General features: G+C 49.4%; 1 protein-coding gene across 1 annotated transcript; it reads right to left on the bottom strand.

The window, feature by feature from the left end:
* Positions 1-4426: 4426 nt before the first annotated feature.
* Positions 4427-17986, bottom strand: LOC121008255 (CD151 antigen-like). The gene is made up of 7 exons (XM_040440688.1): positions 17864-17986; positions 8095-8283; positions 7703-7777; positions 7161-7256; positions 5943-6092; positions 4652-4735; positions 4427-4578 (listed from the first exon to the last, which is right to left on the bottom strand). Exons 1-7 carry the CDS (start codon positions 17882-17884, stop codon positions 4513-4515), a joined length of 681 nt encoding a protein of 226 aa, XP_040296622.1. The 5' UTR covers positions 17885-17986; the 3' UTR covers positions 4427-4512.
* Positions 17987-18773: the final 787 nt, after the last annotated feature.

Genomic DNA, 18773 nt, shown 5'->3' with positions numbered 1-18773 from the left:
ACCCAAAAATGACCCCATCTAGGGTCTCAAAGCTACCTGGAGGGTGATGGGTGCAGGAGGGTGATGGGTGCCGATGGGGGGATCGCAGGAGCCTGGTGAGGACGGTGCAGGTGCTGAACAGGAGGAGGAGGGGAGAGAGGAGCGCTGGAAGTTTGAATCTCGCGCCTCTCTCCCTGCACCAATCAGCACCCTGGACAGCGGCATCCAGCACCGCCTCTCCCAAATGCTCGGACTGTGATTGGTGGTGTGTAATCACGCCACCGATCACAGTCCTTTTCATCGGGTCACCGGAGACCCGAATGGACCGGAAACGCAGCAAACCGCAGGTCTGAATTGACCTGCGGTTTGCTGCGATCGCCGATACAAGGGGGGGTCACATGACCCCCCCCCCCAGCATTGTGACAGGATGCCCGCTGAATGATTTCAGCGGGCATCCTGTTCCGATTAACCCCCGCCGCAATCGCGTTTTAAACCCATGACGTACCGGTATGTCATGTGTCCTTAAAGAGGACCTTTCACCGATCCTGACATTGTGAACTAAGTATGACATATACAGCGGCGCCCGGGGATCTCACTGCACTTACTATTATCCCTGGGCACCGCTCCGTTCTCCCGCTATGCCCTCTGGTATCTCCGCTCACTAAGTTATAGTAGGCGGAGATTTCGGTGACTAAGTTATGGTAGGCGGAGTCTGCCCTTGTTCTGCTGTAGCGCTGGCCAATCGCAGCGCAGAGCTCACAGCCTGGGAGAAAAGAACCTCCCAGGCTGTGAGCTCTGCGCTCCGATTGGCCTCCTCACGAACAAGGGCTGGGAGTATACTCCCCCATTTTTCTAGTCCCGAAGCAGTCGGGCGATTGGCGCATGATTATAGACCTGCGTTACCTAAATCGGTTCATAAGACCAAAACGCTTCAGAATGGAGACCATTCGATCACTAATCAGTATCCTAAATCCAGAGGATCTAATGATCACCATAGATCTGAAGGATGCTTACCTTCACATCCTCATTCACCCAGCTCACAGGAGGTTTCTAAGAGTTGCGGTCTCCATAAGAGGGGTGGTAAAACATTACCAGTTTGCTGTGCTGCCCTTTGGCATTTCTTCCGCTCCCCACACCTTCACCAAGGTTGTGGCACCGGTTGTTGCCCAACTCAGGCTTCAAGGGCTAGAGATTGTGCCATACCTAGACGACTGGCTTCTAAAAGCCGCTACTCTAGACGTTCTTTTATGTCATCTTCAGCTGGCTCCTCAGTCTCTCCAGCACTTGGGCTGGCTCATAAATTGGGGGGGGGGGGGGGGGGGGGGACGGAGATCCTTCCATCTACCTCCAGGATGTTCCTGGGTTTTATTGTGGACTCCAAACGGATGACTCTCTCTCTCTCTCCAGAGAGGAAGGATCGAGTGATAAGAGCCACGCAGTTCCTCATGGCACCTCGGCGGGTGTCCATCAGAACTCTCATGAAGATGTTAGGCCACATATCAGCATCTGCTGAAGCAGTTCCTTGGGCCCTATGGCATCTACGTCCACTTCAGGAAGAAGTGTTAGCAGTCTGGAATCGCAACCCAAGGGGTTGGACAAGACTCACTCCCTGTCAGCCGAAGTCCATTCCTCCCTCAGATGGTGGAGGAACCTATCAGATGGGAGGTCCTTGATTCAACCTCATTGGATCACATTGACCACAGACGCCTCCCTTCTAGGTTGGGGAGGCTACCTGGAAGAGAATCCAGTACAAGGTACATGGAAAGAGAGGCTTCTCTCGTCCAATCTGAGAGAATTGAGAGCAGTTCATCTCGCTCTCTATCATTTTGCTCCTCTTATCCGCGGGAAAGCGGTGAAAGTCCGCTCGGACAGTACGACCGTAGTCGCTTACATCAACAGACAGGGAGTCACAAGATCTCAACCTCTCCTCCAGGAAGTTGGTCTAATTCTTGCTTGGGCAGAAACCAGTCTATCCCACCTTTCGGCTGTTCACATCAGAGGGAATCTCAACATAGTTGCAGATCGGCTGAGTCGGGGTCTGCCAGTTCCAGGCGAATGGTCACTGAACAGAGACATCTTCACCCAGATCACTCTCCGGTGGGGTACTCCAGAGATCGACTTGATGGTGACCCGGTTGAACGCCAAGGTGGACAGATTCTGTTCCCTCTACAAGGACGACAATCCTCTGGCGATAGACGCTCTGTCCATAACATGGAGGTTCAGGCTGGCTTATATATTCCCTCCAATTTCCATGATACCAAGGGTATTGACGAAAATCAAACAAAACCAGACCCCGGTCATTGCGAGAATACCATTCTGGCCGAAGAGGTCTTGGGTCACCCAGCTCATGAAGATGAGTCAGGGCATATATTGGAGACTTCCCCTTACGCAGGACCTTGTGTATCAGGACACAGGTCCCTGCCTAGATCTGAGGAAACTCAATCTGACAGCCTGGAGATTGACAGGTCCCTACTAGAAGCTAGAGGGCTTTCTGCAGAGGTCTTGAGAACCATTTCACACTCCAGGGAGGAGTCTACAAACAAAGCGTACTCAAGGATATACAAGATCTTCCTTCAGTGGTGTGCTGATAAAGAGGTTGTTCCCTCAGATCCTCCTCTTTCAGCGATTCTACAGTTTCTGCAGGACGGCCTGGACAATGGTCTAAGCCCGTCAATGCTCAGAGTTCATACCAGTGCGCTTTCTGCTTGTTTATGCAGACCTTTAGCTCAAGACCCCCTACTCAGGAGGTTCCTCAAAGGAGCTGAAAGATTAAAACCTAGAATCCTGAGACCTATCCCTGAATGGGATTTATCTGTTGTTCTGAAGGGGCTATCCTCTCCCCCCTTTGAACCCTTGGAAAATGTAGACCTTAGATTTTTCTCTTTAAAAGGTCACATTCCTATTGGCCATAACTTCGGCCAAGAGGATTGGAGAACTTCAGGCCTTGGCGGCCTCTGAGCCTTATACCCTCTTCCTCCAGGACAGAGTCCTGTTGCGGTTTCTACCGACCTTTGTCCCCAAGGTGCCATTATTTAGGAATACTAACCAGACCATCACCTTACCGGTTTTATGTCCCTCTCCCTCACCTCCGGAGGCGGAAGCCCTCCATTCCTTGGACATTGCAAGAAATCTCAGAATCTACCTGGACAGAACTACAGACTTCAGAAGATCCAAACACCTCCTGCTGTCCTTTTCAGGAAAAAGCAAAAGTCTAAAAGCCTCTAAACCCTCTTTGAGTAGATGGGTAAAAGAGGCAATCTATGAAGCTTTTCTAGCTCAGGGCTTGGCTCATCCATCCCTGGTCATTCCCCTCCCAATTTGTCTGTTTTGCTCCATGCTAGGTCCCCACTTGTGCTGCTGGTTAGGACGAAAGGGAAGTGTTAATTTTAAAGTAAATTTGTTTTCCCTTAGTCCTAACAGCGCACAAATTTCCCACCCGCTTTTTGTTTGTGTACTTGGTGATAAAGCACTGGCAGAAGGGCGGGCGTCCCTTTATAGGTGTGGGTTAATTGTTTAATTAACTTGGTAGTAAATTTTTATCAATAAAAATTCCACCTGTCCTACCAGGTTTCGCAAGGGAGAACTCCCCACTTGCGCTGCTGTTAGGACTAAGGGAAAACAAATTTACGTTAAAATTGACACTTCTCTGCTCCTACAGAGGTCAGGGGTCAATCTCCTTGTTACACCGTCATGGTGAGGAGATGGAAAAAACACATTAAAACAAAAAACACAGACAAAACTGACTGAAGTTGCGTGCAGAACCATCCTTTTTTTCCTGAACAGATCCTGACACAATCCATCTTGTTGAATAGGCCTAAAGGTGCCGCCGATCACCTGATGGAGGAGCAGCAGACTCCTTCATTGGGTCGTCCTGTCGTTGGTACTTATTGCAAAAGAATTATTGTTTCCGGGCAGCGGATCGCGCCATCTAAACAGCGAACTGCTGCCCAGAAACCGTGCAGCTGTATGAGGACGAAGGATCACAATATCAGCTGCTCATCCCCCATACCGTGGAGGAGATCACTGCTTGTAAATGAGTCTCCTCCACTGACAAGCAGCTGTCGGTACAGAACGCTTCATTCCCAGCAATCGGCTGCTCCTCAGCCCGTCTACATGCACCATTACTCGCCTGCACTAATGATCGGCCGCACCTGTAGACGGGCAGATTGTCAGGAACGGCCCGAATATCGCCTACCTTTACCTTCGCTCCCTGCACTGTGCACCATTCGTTGTACTAGTAATCAGTGCGGATTTCCAGAGGGGTCACTTACCTTTTGTGGGAGAGCGCCTGAGACCTGCCCCCCCCCCCCCCCTCCCCACACAGTAATTGCCTCATTGCTCCCCTCCCCCATCTGTATGCTTAGCGCGACCCGGCTGTTTGCAGTTTTAGGGTCGTTCTGAAAACACAAATATTTCCCCCAATGACAGAGGCGGCAGCGAATGGAGATAAATGGTTTATTGACACGTGACGCAGATGCGCCCGGGGCTCCGCACATCAAATATTTACAGGACAGAAGTGATATTAATGGGCGCTCACATGGACACGTACTTCTCCTGCAAGGTCCTCACCAGCAGACAGGAGAAGAGGATGCCAAGTATCTGCAGGGAGAGAAGAAGACGACATGTCAGGAGGAAGCGCCGAGCGTGGACGCTCTACCCGCAGCAGACATACCTGTGTGAAGCCTAGACCGATGCCCACTGCGCCAATGACGTTAAAGTGCTCCCCGATCCACATCTTCATCTTCAGCACACAGCCCTGCACGACAAACAGTCAGCATCCTAGAATTACTGCATATACTCTAGTCACCTCTAAAGCTGCACCTACAACTCTCCTGGCTTCAGGACTGCACATCTCACTGCCGCCCCCTGCTGGTGCAGTCTGTACAGAGCCATGTTCAGCACCATATTCAGACGCAGTCATAGGGGCCCCGTAGGCCCCAAACCCACCGCACTATAGCCGACTGCTCTCCTTTCTGACAACGCAGCGCCTAAGGAGACGGGATATATTTTTTATTTTTTTTCATGGCTTCTGTTTTTTTTGCCGAAAAGTGAAAGTCAGACAGTAACACAGGCTTTTTCCCCCTGATCGCAGCGCGCACCGAGTCTGCAGCGCTTTACTCCGTTTTTGGGACGTTTGTCCCATAGACCTCTCTGGGGTCTCTTTTCCCTCTGCGGACGTGTGCGGCCCCTACAGAGGGGGGGGGGGGGGGTCACATACTTTATTAGAAGAACGCCAGGCATGCAAAGAAATGCAGGTGGGAAAACTATATGGGGGGGGGGGGGGGAAACTAAAAACTGCACAACAGAACCCATGAGGCGGCACATTAAAGGGGCCCCCCTGACATCTGCAGCGTATCCACAGGACGGGTCATAAATGTCTGACAGATCCGGGCCCCCGCAGAGTGAGCCATGGCAGATAGAGGACCCCCTCAGCTGGTTCCATATTCCCGTCCACCTCTACTATAGGTTCCCTTTCCTAACTGACCGTTCTTAGTCGCACAGGCCAGTTTTACGTCGAGTCCGCCAGTTGGAAACGGGCATAAATGTTACATTTCCAAAAAAAATTACGCCATCCAGGGGCAAGGACCGCCACAGATGTGCCCAATTTCAGACGAGGTGCCCGCCTAGTCAAATTAATAGAACGTCAGTGCAGAGGGGAAACCAAGACCGCCGTAAAAAACGCGCTTAGTAAACGTGCGCCTACCACTTTGGTTTTTGTAAGGAACCAATCGACGCAGTTGAAGTCGTGAATGGGCCGCGAGCAGCGGCCATGACGGGACATACCCCCCCTCCCCCCAGCTGCAGCCCCAGGGTCCATGAGCCTTTTGCTAAGCCCCTAGATTTTTGAGTGCAGCACTGGGTGTGACCGGAGGACGCGACGTGATTTCTGATGATGAATGCTGCATCCCGCTGATCACTGGACGTGAAGCCCCCACGTTCTCTGACCAGCGGCTCCTCCATACCTCTTGGTACAGCCGCTCGCTGTGCTCCAGGGCGTCCTCCCCACACGTCTGCTGGACGACCCGGCAGCAGCTGCTGGGAACAGAGTTCTGATGGATCCCGGAGGACATGTTGAACCAGTCGGTAAAATTCTTCGCCCCACAGCACTGGAACTAGAAGAGGTTAAAGGGGGCGCAATGCAGCGTTATCTGGGTGTACGAGCCCCTCCCCCGCTCAGGGTGTAGCGTCTGTCACAATCAGTCTATGGCCTCTTGCACGCGGACGTTGTGCATCCATTCCGTGCATTGGGGACCCCCGTGTCTGCGGACGACCTGGACTTTTAGGGTTCTTACTCCTCCCCCGCCGCAGACTGTGGGAATCCTCGGTGCCCCGGACCCTGTGACCGCCTCATATCTGACTAACCGCATCACAGTCCTGGCCGGAGCCCAGCAGCTCCGGGGCATCTGGCGGAACCTTCTCCACAGACGAGCAACCGAAGCCAATCAATTACCGGAAACCAGAGAACCGTCACTGAGCCGGGGGCAACATACTGGGGGGTCCGGGACCTGCAGATTACACGGGGGCCCCCGGGGTATGACTGGCAGGTGGGGGCCCAGGATCTAACGTCCAATCGTTACAATGTATCAGTGCAGGAAATCTTATGGGAGCTGAAGCAGCAGGAATCCGATACCTGCACTGATACACTGTAACAAACTGTCAGCTCCGAGTACTATTTGTGAAGACGTTTTTTATTTTCTGGGTGTAAATGATTTCTTTCCGTGACAACAAGGAGAGTTGTAGAACTTTCTGGATACCGGCCCTTTTAGGCTCCATTCACACGTCCGCAAAATGTGTCCGCATCCTTTCCGCAATTTTGCGGAAAGGGTGCGGACCCATTCATTCTCTATGGGGACGGAATGTGCTGTCCGCATCCACATTTGCGGATCCGCACTTCCGCATCCGTGCTTCCGTTTCCGCAAAAAAATAGAACATGTCCTATTCTTGTCCGCAATTGCGGACAAGAACAGGCATATTCTATTATGTCGGCAATGTGCGGTCCGCAAAATGCGGAACACACATTGCCGCTTTCCGTGTTTTGCGGATCCGTGTCTCCGTGTATCCGCAAAACACATTGCGGACGTGTGAATGGAGCCTTAAATAGTCACATTATACAGACGGGGGTCCTCACTAATGAGCTGACCATCAGCAGCAGTCACCCCCGAGACCTGGCAGACACTTACCTCCTGCTGCAGCACGTCCACCCCGCGGGTGATCGGCTTCTCCACCCCATACTTGTCCAGAACCTTCAGCAATCTGCTCAGCACGTTACGTTGTAGCTGCAAGAACGGAAATAGGGTTAACCCTTGTGTGCCCATAAACGACTATCAGTTTTGTAGTCCGCAGAACACGGGCCCCATTCTAAGAATGCCCATTCGCATCTGCAAAACGAGCTCGCACAGGACATGCGGAATGGACATACTGATGTGGACAGCACGCAGTGCGCAAAAAATATAATAAAAAATGTATAAAATATGCGTGAATTGTCCCTACAGCGACCAGACTTTGGATTTTGGGGTGGGGCATTTGTCACATTTTACTTGCACTTTTTTTTTTACTGGAAAAGTTTACAGGAAACGCCTGAAAGGAGCGCGTTGCGAAAAAATTTTTTTTATAAAATAATAATAAATAAAAAATTATAAAAAATAAAATCTGACAAAAGAAAAAGCCGGAGGATGGCGCCGCGGTCATGGACGCGTGACCCCCGATCAGCCCGATCACCCACCTGGTCTCTGTAGGAATAGGCCGACATCCCGACGATGATCTCTGCAGCGAAAACCAGGAGCATAATCCCTGTGAACTGAGAGGTCAGAGGTCACACGACGGGTACAACAGAAGTCACCCCCATGGGGCCGCCCTGCACTCGGTGGCAGTCAGTATTCTACAGGCCTCGCTCGCTGCTTGATCGGGGTCTGCATAGAGCGGGCTGGGGGGATTTGTATTCCGGCTCTATGCAGTCACCTGAAGGACCAAACACAAATGGCCCCCACATATCAGGAGCCAAGCTAAGATGGAAGGAGGCGTCTGTCCACAAGCTTGCTGACGGTTTCCAGTAACAGCCAGCAGAATTGTGAATGCAGCTCTTGTGGTAAGAGGGTCAGGCAGCAGAGAACGTACACTTTTTATCAGGACGCTGCTTTCCTTGATTACAGCCACAGCGCCAAACCCGCACAGGAAGAAGATGACCATTCCTACGACAGTCAGGACCATGGGGGCTCCAGACGAGGTCTCAACGACGACAACCGAAACATCCGACAACTTCATCTGTACGGAGGCTCCGAGACAGATGAGCGCAACGCCAGTCACCTGACAAGAGAAGAACGGCGCAATCAATGGACAGGACCGAGACCGCACGGGGCGGAAATACAGCTTAATCAATAGGCAATGGAATATTGCTGTCACTGAATGGAAACACACTTGTTTACCTCCAAATGCTCTTCTCACAGCTGAGGGTTTGATACAATGACGTCCAAGCAATGTTAGGCCTCTTGCACACAAACTTTTTTTTTTCCGTTCCATTTACGGAACCATTCATTTCAATGGATCCGCAAAAGAAAAAAAAACACGGAAGGTACTCCATATGCCTTCCGTTTCCATATTTCTGTTTTTCCGTTCAAAGATAGAACGTGTCCTATTATTGTCCGCATAACAGACAAGGATAGTGCTGTTCTATCAGGGGCCCGCTGTTCCAGGACAGGACTGTTCTATCAGGGGCCCGCTGTTCCAGGACAGGACTGTAATATCAGGGGCCCGCTGTTCCAGGACAGGACTGTAATATCAGGGGCCCGCTGTTCCGTTCCACAAAAAACGGAATGCACTCGGATGTCATCCGTATTTTTTGCGGACCGCTAAATACTGAAAAAGCCGTACGGTCGTGTGCAAGAGGCCTTACAAGGCATCAGTGACTGTATATAAAATGTATCAATATCCTCATCTTCATGTGACCCCCCGACCCCAGGGGTCATCGCTCCAGAGCAGCCGTCCAGCCGATCATCTCACCCAGAAGAAGAGGATGATGCAGAACAGTCCGGCCTTGACACACACGAGCTTGTCCTGAGACTCCGGCTTCATCTCTGCTTGGCTCAGGAGCTGACACTCACTGGTGGGAGGAGGAGCGCTGCACTCACCATGTGGCCTTATTAACCAGTCTTTAACTAATCAGCTGAATATTAACCCCTGGTGTTCTGGGGAGATGCAAGTCACAACCACGGACAGGACTTTTACAGGACTTTTTCCCGGTTTGGTTGTGGTTATAAAATTTGCAGCAGAACTGAGAAACGACCTTGTGAAATGCATCCTAAGACGGTGTTCGCACTGAGCGGCGTTCTGCATCACAGATTATAGATCCATCCTTAGGACAGTTTTCACCATTGATTCTGTGGTGTTAATAACGAGCCTTCCCATAGACCACAGCTCCAACGTCTAATGGCTTTATATCTCTTGAGGACCACCGACGAGGCATGGACCCCTCAAGACCTCTGAGGTGTACGTTGCTCCATGGATCCCACAGATGAAGACTGGATGAGATCTGAGACAAGTCGTCACCTTCACCTCTTGTCATGTTTCTCAGTGTGGCCAGACATTATCCTGAGGGCACTGCCATTAGGGGGTACGTGTCACATCCACATGATGCCAGGGGCCAGGGCCACCCAGCAGACCATTGCCCAGAGCATCACACTGCCCTGCCAGCTTGTCTTCCCATAATGCACCTGGTGCCATCTCCTCTCCAGGTAAGTGACGCACACACCTGACCGTCCACATGATGTAATGTGATTCCTCAGACCAGGCCGCCTTAGGCCTCATGCACACGACCGTTGTGTGCATCCGTGGCCGTTGTGCCGTTTTCAGTTTTTTTTCGCGGACCCATTGATTTTCAATGGGTCCGTGGAAAAATCGGAAAATGCACCGTTTTGCAGCCGCATCCGTGATCCGTGTTTCCTGTCCGTCAAAAAAATATGACCTGTCCTATTTTTTTGACAGACAACGGTTCACGGACCCATTCAAGTCAATGGGTCCGTGAAAGAACACGGATACACACAAGATTGGCATCCGCGTCCGTGATCCGTGGCCGTAGGCTACTTTCATACAGACGGATCCGAAGATCCGTCTGCATAAAAGCTTTGTGAAAACTCAAATAAAAGCTTCGTGAAAACTCAAATCCGACAGTATATTCTAACACAGAGGCGTTCCCATAGTGATGGGGACGCTTCTAGTTAGAATATACTACGAACTGTGTACATGACTGCCCCCTGCTGCCACCCGATCTCTTACAGGGGGGCTGTGATCCGCACAATTAACCCCTCAGGTGCCGCACCTGAAGGGGTTAATTGTGCATATCATAGCCCCCTATAAGAGATCAGGGGCTGCCAGGCAGCAGACCCCCCTCCCTCCCCAGTTTAAATATCATTGGTGGCCAGTGCGGCCCCCCCTCCCTCTATTGTAATATCATTGGTGGCCAGTGTGCGGCCCCCCCTCTATTGTATTAATATCATTGGTGGCAGCGGAGAGTTCCGATCGGAGTCCCAGTTTAATCGCTGGGGCTCCGATCAGTAACCATGGCAACCAGGACACTACTGCAGGCCTGGTTGCCATGGTTACTTAGCAATATTGCAATATTAGAAGCATCATACTTACCTGCTGCGCTGTCTGTGACCGGCCGGGAGCTCCTCCTACTGGTAAGTGACAGATCATTAAGCAATGCGCCGCACAGACCTGTCACTTACCAGTAGGAGGAGCTCCCGGCCGGTCACAGACAGCGCAGCAGGTAAGTATGATGCTTCTAATATTGTAATATATACACTGGCCACCAATGAAATTACAATAGAGGGGGGGAGGGGGGGCGACGGAGGCCGCACACTGCCACCAATGATATTACAATAGAGGAAGGGGGGCGGGGGGGGGGGGGCGCACACTGGCCACCAATGATATTACAATAAAGGGAGGGAGGGGGGCCGACGGAGGCCGCACTCTGGCCACCAATGATATTACAATAGAGGGGGGGCCGCACACTGACCACCAATGATATTACAATAGAGGGGGGGCCGGGGGGGGGGCGCACACTGGCCACCAATGATATTACAATAGAGGGGAGGCCGCACACTGTGCCACCAATGATATTACAATAGAGGGGGGGCCGGGGGGGGCCGCACACTGTGCCACCAATGATATTCAAACTGGGGAGGGAGGGGGGTCTGCCCCCTGCTGCCTGGCAGCCCCTGATCTCTTACAGGGGGCTATGATACGCACAATTAACCCCTTCAGGTGCGGCACCTGAAGGGTTAATTGTGCTGATCACAGCCCCCTGTAAAAGATCGGGTGTTGCCAGGCAGCAGGGGACAGTCATGAACACAGTTTGTAGTATATTCTAACTAGAAGCGTCCCCATCACTATGGGAACGCCTCTGTGTTAGAATATACTGTTGGATCTGAGTTTCACGATGTAACTCAAATCCGATGGTATATTCTAACATAGAGGCGTTCCCATGGTGATGGGGTAGCTTCAAGTTAAAATATACCATCGGATTGGAGAAAACTCCGATCCTATGGTATATTAACTCCTGACTTTACATTGAAAGTCAATGGTGGACGGATCCGTTTGAAATTGCACCATATTGTGTCAACGTGAAACGGATCCGTCCCCATTGACTTGCATTGTAAGTCAGGATGGATCCGTTTGGCTCCGCACGGCCAGGCGGACACCAAAACGACATTTTTTTCATGTCCGTGGATCCTCCAAAAATCAAGGAAGACCCACGGACGAAAAAACGGTCACGGATCACGGAAAAATGGAACCCGTTTTTGCGGACCGCAAAAAAAAACGGTCGTGTGCATGAGGCCTTAACATGCTGCCTCGGACAGTTCACCTGCTTCCCCTGATAGTTCACCCGCTGCCCCTGACAGTTCACCCGCTGCCCCTGACAGTTCACCCGCTGCCCCTGACAGTTCACCTGCTGCCCCTGATAGATCACCTGCTGCCCCTGACAGCTTACCTGCTGCCTCTGACAGTATATCTGCTGCCCCCGATAGTTAACCTGCTATCGGGGGCAGTTAACCTGCTGTCTCGGATAGTTCACCTGCTGCCTCGGATAGTTCACCTGCTGCCCCTGATAGTTCACCTGCTGCCCCTGACAGTTAATCTGCTGCCCCTGACAGTTCACCTGCTGCCCCTGATAGTTCACCTGCAGCCCCCGACAGTTCACCTGCAGCCCCCGACAGTTCACCTGCTGCCCCTGACAGTTCATCTGCTGCCCCTGACAGTTCATCTGCTGCCCCTGACAGTTCATCTGCTGCCCCTGACAGTTCATCTGCTGCCCCTGACAGTTCACTAGCTGCCCCTGATAGTTCACCCGCTGCCCCGACAGTTCACCCGCTGCCCCTGACAGTTCACCTGCTGCCCCTGATAGTTCACCTGCTGCCCCTGACAGTTCACCTGCTGCCCCTGACAGTTCACCTGCTGCCCCTGATAGTTCACCTGCAGCCCCTGACAGTTCGCCTGCTGCACCTGACAGTTCATCTGCTTCCCCGACAGGCACTATTGTCACATGATAATCTGTGGTATTCACTGCACTGGTCCGTGGTTTTACTGTTATGGCAGCTCAGTCTGCGTGTTGGTGGTTATGTTGGTCGCTGACATGTTGGGGCTCTGGTCTCTGTACACAGCGCTGGCACACGTCCTGATTACTTCCAGACCCCCATGTAATATCCGCCGTGCTCTGACGTGACCCTTTATGCTCAGGACATAACGTTCTCTGCTCTTTTATATTCTGGATCCATATATAGAGTTTAAAATAAAAACATATTTTTTGCATTGGTCGTTGCTTCACGTGAGAACAGGTGGACATGCGGCGATTACCGTGCAGACATGGGCGAGCCGCGCACCTCCCGGGCCCCACAATCCATAATCAGTCTGATACATTGGGGTCATTTATCAAACTGGTGTAAAGTAGAACTGGCTTAGTTGCCCATAGCAACCAATCAAATTCCATCTTTCATTTTGGACAGCTTTGGAAAAGGAAGAGAGGAATTTGTGTCAGTTCTACTTTACACCAGTTTGATAAATGTGCCCCATTGTTTGTACACTTAGAGTAATTGTAGCTGATATTAATATAGGGGTCTGGTCTGATGTCATATATTAATATAGGGGTCTGATCTGAGGTCTTAATTAAATTAGGGGTCTGATATTAATATAGGGTCTGGGGTCTGATATAAATATAAGGGTCTGGTATGGGGTCTGATATTAATATAGGGGTCTGGTCTGAGGTCTGATATTAATATAGAGGTCTGGTGTTGGGTCTGATATTAATATAGGGGTCTGATATTAATATAGAGGTCTGATCTGGGGTCTGATATTTAAGGGTCTTGTCTGGGGTCTGATAGTAATATATGGGTCTGGGATCTGATATTAATATAGGTGTCTAACATTAATACAAGGGTCCTGTCTGGGGTCTGATATTAATATAGTGGTCTGGTCTGGGGACTGATATTAATATGGGGGTCTGATGTAGGGTCTAATATTAATAAAGGGGTCTGGGATCTGATATTAATATAGGGGTCTAGTCTGGGGTCTGATATTTAAGGGTCTTGTCTGGGGTCTGATAGTAATATATGGGTCTGGGATCTGATATTAATATAGGTGTCTAACATTAATACAAGGGTCCTGTCTGGGGTCTGATATTAATATAGGGGTCTGATATTAATATAGGGGTCTGATATTTATATAGGGGTCTGGTCTGGGGTCTGTTAGTAATATATGGGTCTGGGATCTGATATTAATATAGGTGTCTGATATTAATATAGGGGTCTGATATTAATACAGGGGTCTGGTCTGGGGTCTGATATTAATATAGGGGTCTGGTCTGGGGTCTGATATTAATATAGGGGTCTGATGTAGGGTCTGATATTAATATAGGGGTCTGGTCTGGGGTCTGATATTAATATAGGGGTCTGGTCTGGGGTCTGATATTAATATATGGGTTTGGTCTGGGGTCTGATATTAATATAAGGGCTGGTCTGGTGTCTAATATTAATACAGGGGTCCGGTCTGGGGTCTGATATTAATCTAGGGGTCTGGTCTGGGGTCTGATATTAATATAGGGGTCTGGGATCTGATATTAATATAGGGGTCTGATATTAATACAGGGGTCTGGTCTGAGGTCTGATATTAATATAGGCGCCTGGTCTGGGGTCTTATCCAAACCCTATAATGCCCCCTGTAATACCCGGGCCCCTCACACAGGTTGCACTTTGTATTGTACCTTGCCACCGCTGTATCTCCCCATTGCGCGGTTCAAGATATCCGGTGATAAGGGAGGGGGGGGGGGGAGGCAGCCAATAGCAGTCCCCAAAGGGGGCGAGCCTTCCGAGCATGAAAGGTGATGGCAGGATGGTTCATCCCTGTTGCGGCCTGCTATTGTTTTAATCCGTGCAATGATGTTTTGATCCTTGCAACTGGGAGATGCAGCGGGATCTGGTCTTGGGTCTGAATTAAGTTAGGGGTCTGATATTAATATAGGTGTCTGATATTTATATAGGGGTCTGATCTGGGGTCTGATGTTAATAAAGAGGTCTGATCTGGGGTGTGATATTAAAATAGGGGTCTGGTCTGGGGTCTGATATTAATATATGGATCTGGTCTGGGGTTTGATATTAATATAGGGGTCTGGTCTGGGTTCTGATATTAATAAAGGGGTCTGATATTAATATAGGGGTCTGGTCTGGGGTCTGATATTAATATAGCGGGCTAGTCTGGTGTCTGATATTAATACAGGTGTCCGGTCTGGGGTCTGATATTAATGTAGGGGTCTGGTCTGGGGTCTGATATTAATGTAGGGGTCTAATATTTACATAGGGGTCTAGTCTGGGGTCTCATATTAATATAGCGGGCTGGTCTGGTGTCTGATATTAATACAGGGGTTCGGTCTGGGGTCTGATATTAATATAGGGGTCTGGTCTAGGGTCTGATATTAATTTAAGGGTCTTGTCTGGGATCTGATATTAATATAGGGGTCTGATATTAATATAGGGGTCTGATGTGGGGTCTGATATTAATACAGGGGTCCGGTCTGGGGTCTGATATTAATATAGGGGTCTGATGTAGGGTCTAATTTTAATATAGGGGTCTGGGATCTGATATTAATATAGGGGTCTGGTCTGGGGTCTGATATTTAAGGGTCTTGTCTGGGATCTGATATTAATATAGGGGTCTGGGGTCTGATATTAATATAGGGGTCTGGTCTGGGGTCTGATATTAATATGGGGGTCTGATGTAGGGTCTAATATTAATATAGGGGTCTGGGATCTGATATTAATATAGGGGTCTGATAGTAATATAGGGGTCTGGGATCTGATATTAATATAGGGGTCTGGTCTGGGGTCTGATATTAATATAGGGCTCTGGTCTGGGGTCTGATATTAATATAGGGGTCTGATATTAATATAGGGGTCTGATGTGGGGTCTGATATTAATACAGGGGTCCGGTCTGTGGTCTGATATTAATATAGGGGTCTGATGTAGGGTCTAATATTAATATAGGGGTCTGGGATCTGATATTAATATAGGGGTCTGATATTTAAGGGTCTTGTCTGGGGTCTGATATTAATATAGGGGTCTGATATTAATATAGGGGTCTGGTCTGGGGTCTGATATTATTATGGGGGTCTGATGTAGGGTCTAATATTAATATAGGGGTCTGGGATCTGATATTAATATAGGGGTCTGGTCTGGGGTCTGATATTAATATAGGTGTCTGATATTAATACAGGGGTCCGGTCTGGGGTCTGATATTAATATAGGGGTCTGATGTAGAGTCTGATATTAATATAGGGGTCTGGTCTGGGGTCTGATATTAATATAGGGGTCTGGTCTGGGGTCTGATATTAATATGGGGGTCTGATGTAGGGTCTAATATTAATATAGGGGTCTGGGATCTGATATTAATATAGGGGTCTGATATTAATATAGGGGTCTGATATTAATACAGGGGTCCGGTCTGGGGTCTGATATTAATATAGGGGTCTGATGTAGGGTCTGATATTAATATAGGGGTCTGGTCTGGGGTCTGATATTAATATAGGGCTCTGGTCTGGGGTCTGATATTAATATAGGGGTCTGATATTAATATAGGGGTCTGATGTAGGGTCTGATATTAATATATGGGTCTGGTCTGGGGTCTGATATTAATATAGGGCTCTGGTCTGGGGTCTGATATTAATATAGGGGTCTGATATTAATATAGGGGTCTGATGTGGGGTCTGATATTAATACAGGGGTCCGGTCTGGGGTCTGATATTAATATAGGGGTCTGATGTAGGGTCTAATATTAATATAGGGGTCTGGGATCTGATATTAATATAGGGGTCTGGTCTGGGGTCTGATATTTAAGGGTCTTGTCTGGGGTCTGATATTAATATAGGGGTCTGATATTAATATAGGGGTCTGGTCTGGGGTCTGATATTATTATGGGGGTCTGATGTAGGGTCTAATATTAATATAGGGGTCTGGGATCTGATATTAATATAGGGGTCTGGTCTGGGGTCTGATAGTAATATATGGGTCTGGGATCTGATATTAATATAGGTGTCTGATATTAATACAGGGGTCCGGTCTGGGGTCTGATATTAATATAGGGGTCTGATGTAGAGTCTGATATTAATATAGGGGTCTGGTCTGGGGTCTGATATTAATAATAGCGGGCTGGTCTGGTGTCTAATATTAATACAGGGGTCCGGTCTGGGGTCTGATATTAATATAGGGGTCTGGGATCTGATATTAATATAGGTGTCTGATATTAATATAGGGGTCTGATATTAATACAGGGGTCTGGTCTGGGGTCTGATATTAATATAAGCGCCTGGTCTGGGGTCTTATCCAAACCCTATAATGCCCCCTGTAATACCCGGGCCCCTCACACAGGTTGCACTTTGTATTGTACCTTGCCACCGCTGTATCTCCCCATTGCGCGGTTCAAGACATCCGGTGATAAGGGAGGGGGGGGGGGGGCAGCCAATAGCAGTCCCCAAAGGGGGCGAGCCTTCCGAGCATGAAAGGTGATGGCAGGATGGTTCATCCCTGTTGCGCCTGCTATTGCTTTAATCCGTGCAATGATGTTTTGATCCTTGCAACTGGGAGATGCAGCGGGATCTGGTCTTGGGTCTGAATTAAGTTAGGGGTCTGTGGTCTGATATTAATATAGGGTGTCTGATATTTATATAGGGGTCTGATCTGGGGGTCTGATGTTAATAAAGAGGTCTGATCTGGGGTGTGATATTAATATGGTGTCTGCTTGGGGTTTTATATTAATACATGGGTCTAATATTAATATATGGGTCTGGTCTGGGGTCTGATATTAATACAAGGGTCTGGTCTGACGTTTGATATTAATATAAGGGTCTGGTCTGGGGTCTGATATTTATATAGGGGTCTGATCTGAAGTCTGATACTAATACAGGGGTCTGGTCTGGGGTCTGATATTAATACAGGGGTCTGATACTAATACAGGGGTCTGGTCTGGGGTCTGATATTTATATAGGGGTCTGGTCTGGGGTCTGATATTAATATAAGGGTCTGGTCTGGGGTCTGATATTAAAATAGGGGTCTGGTCTGAGGTCTTTTATTAGTACAGAGATTCTAAATATATTTAGCCACGCCCTTTTTATATAACCCATCCCCTTGACTAGGCCACTCCCATTTTCTCCCCGCTTGACACCTCTGCCCATTGCTGTGCTGCAGTGAGATGTCCTGAGCGACGAGCTGAACGCCGCGTTTTCTGTTCCCGCTGTCTGCAGTGTGGTACGAAGAATAAGGCTTTCTGTGTCCATCAATAATCAGATCTGTCCGGGGGGGGGTCACATTTCCATCACCTCTGTTTTCTCAGCCCCATTCCTCTTACATGGCAGTGGGATCTGCACATTCAGGGATCCACGATGAGGACAGGTGTGAACATGTCGCAACCTTCAGAGAAGAATTCTGCCTTCAGTAGTATTAACCCTTCGCTGCCTGTAGCCTCCTCTGGCCGCGGCTTTGTCTTGGCGGCTCTTCTGGAGGATGAAGCAATCGCTGTTTATAAAAAGAAGAAATTCCTCTCAGAAATCTGTCGCGTCCCACATCTGGCCTTATAAGGGTCGCGCTCCGCGTGTATGTCTTGGCTGCTGGCGCTGATTGTCGGCTCTTGTGTAACCTTCCCGGTAACAACGACCTGCGCCAATTTCACAGACGTGGCTGATGTTCCGAATTCTGCACATTCCACGAGAACTGCAGAGGCAGATTTCATCAATGGAGCCCTCATACCTGTGCAGGTGGAACATAGGGGGTGTACAGCCTGTGGGGGCCACATGCAGTCTCATCAGTGCTATAGTTGGGGGCCCATGAGCTGCACCCCTGGTCTGAAGCTGGCCCAGACATAGAACTACACCTCTACAGACCTGATACTGCTGACAGCTGAGGGTTTGTTGCCATTGTATCCGCTCCAAGCAAACCTTTGCCAGCTAAACACGTCAGCAGCACAAACGTCTCTCTGCTAGTTTGTTACAATGTATCAGTCTGGAGTCCATGCTGTTGACATCACATAGGATTGTCTAGGCCGGATACATTGTAACAAACCGTCCCAGGACTAGATCCCCGGAGGTTTCCGTCTCCTCGCGTTGAATTGTCTGAATCTATCGTTTTGAGGAATTATTTGAAATTCACAACACGGACGTGGACTGAGGGGCTTATGGCGGCTCTTCAGGCTTTGATGTTTGTGCTGGAGCCTAGAAATACTGCGTCTTATCAAAATGTCAACCTCTGGATGCAAGAAAGAA

Source organism: Bufo bufo, chromosome 7, assembly GCF_905171765.1.
Source record: "Bufo bufo chromosome 7, aBufBuf1.1, whole genome shotgun sequence".
Taxonomy (NCBI): Eukaryota; Metazoa; Chordata; class Amphibia; order Anura; family Bufonidae; genus Bufo; species Bufo bufo.
Note: the sequence above shows the minus strand (reverse complement) of the source record. Positions and strands in the feature narration are given on the sequence as shown.

Coding starts and splice junctions, on each gene's coding strand:
- LOC121008255 (XM_040440688.1), bottom strand. CDS start 17,884: ATGTGCAGATCCCACTGCCAT. Junction 8,284..17,863: donor TGTGCAGATCCCACTGCCAT/GTAAGAGGAATG, acceptor TTCTCTTGTCAG/GTGACTGGCGTTGCGCTCAT. Junction 4,736..5,942: donor GCGAGCGGCTGTACCAAGAG/GTATGGAGGAGC, acceptor TTTGTCGTGCAG/GGCTGTGTGCTGAAGATGAA.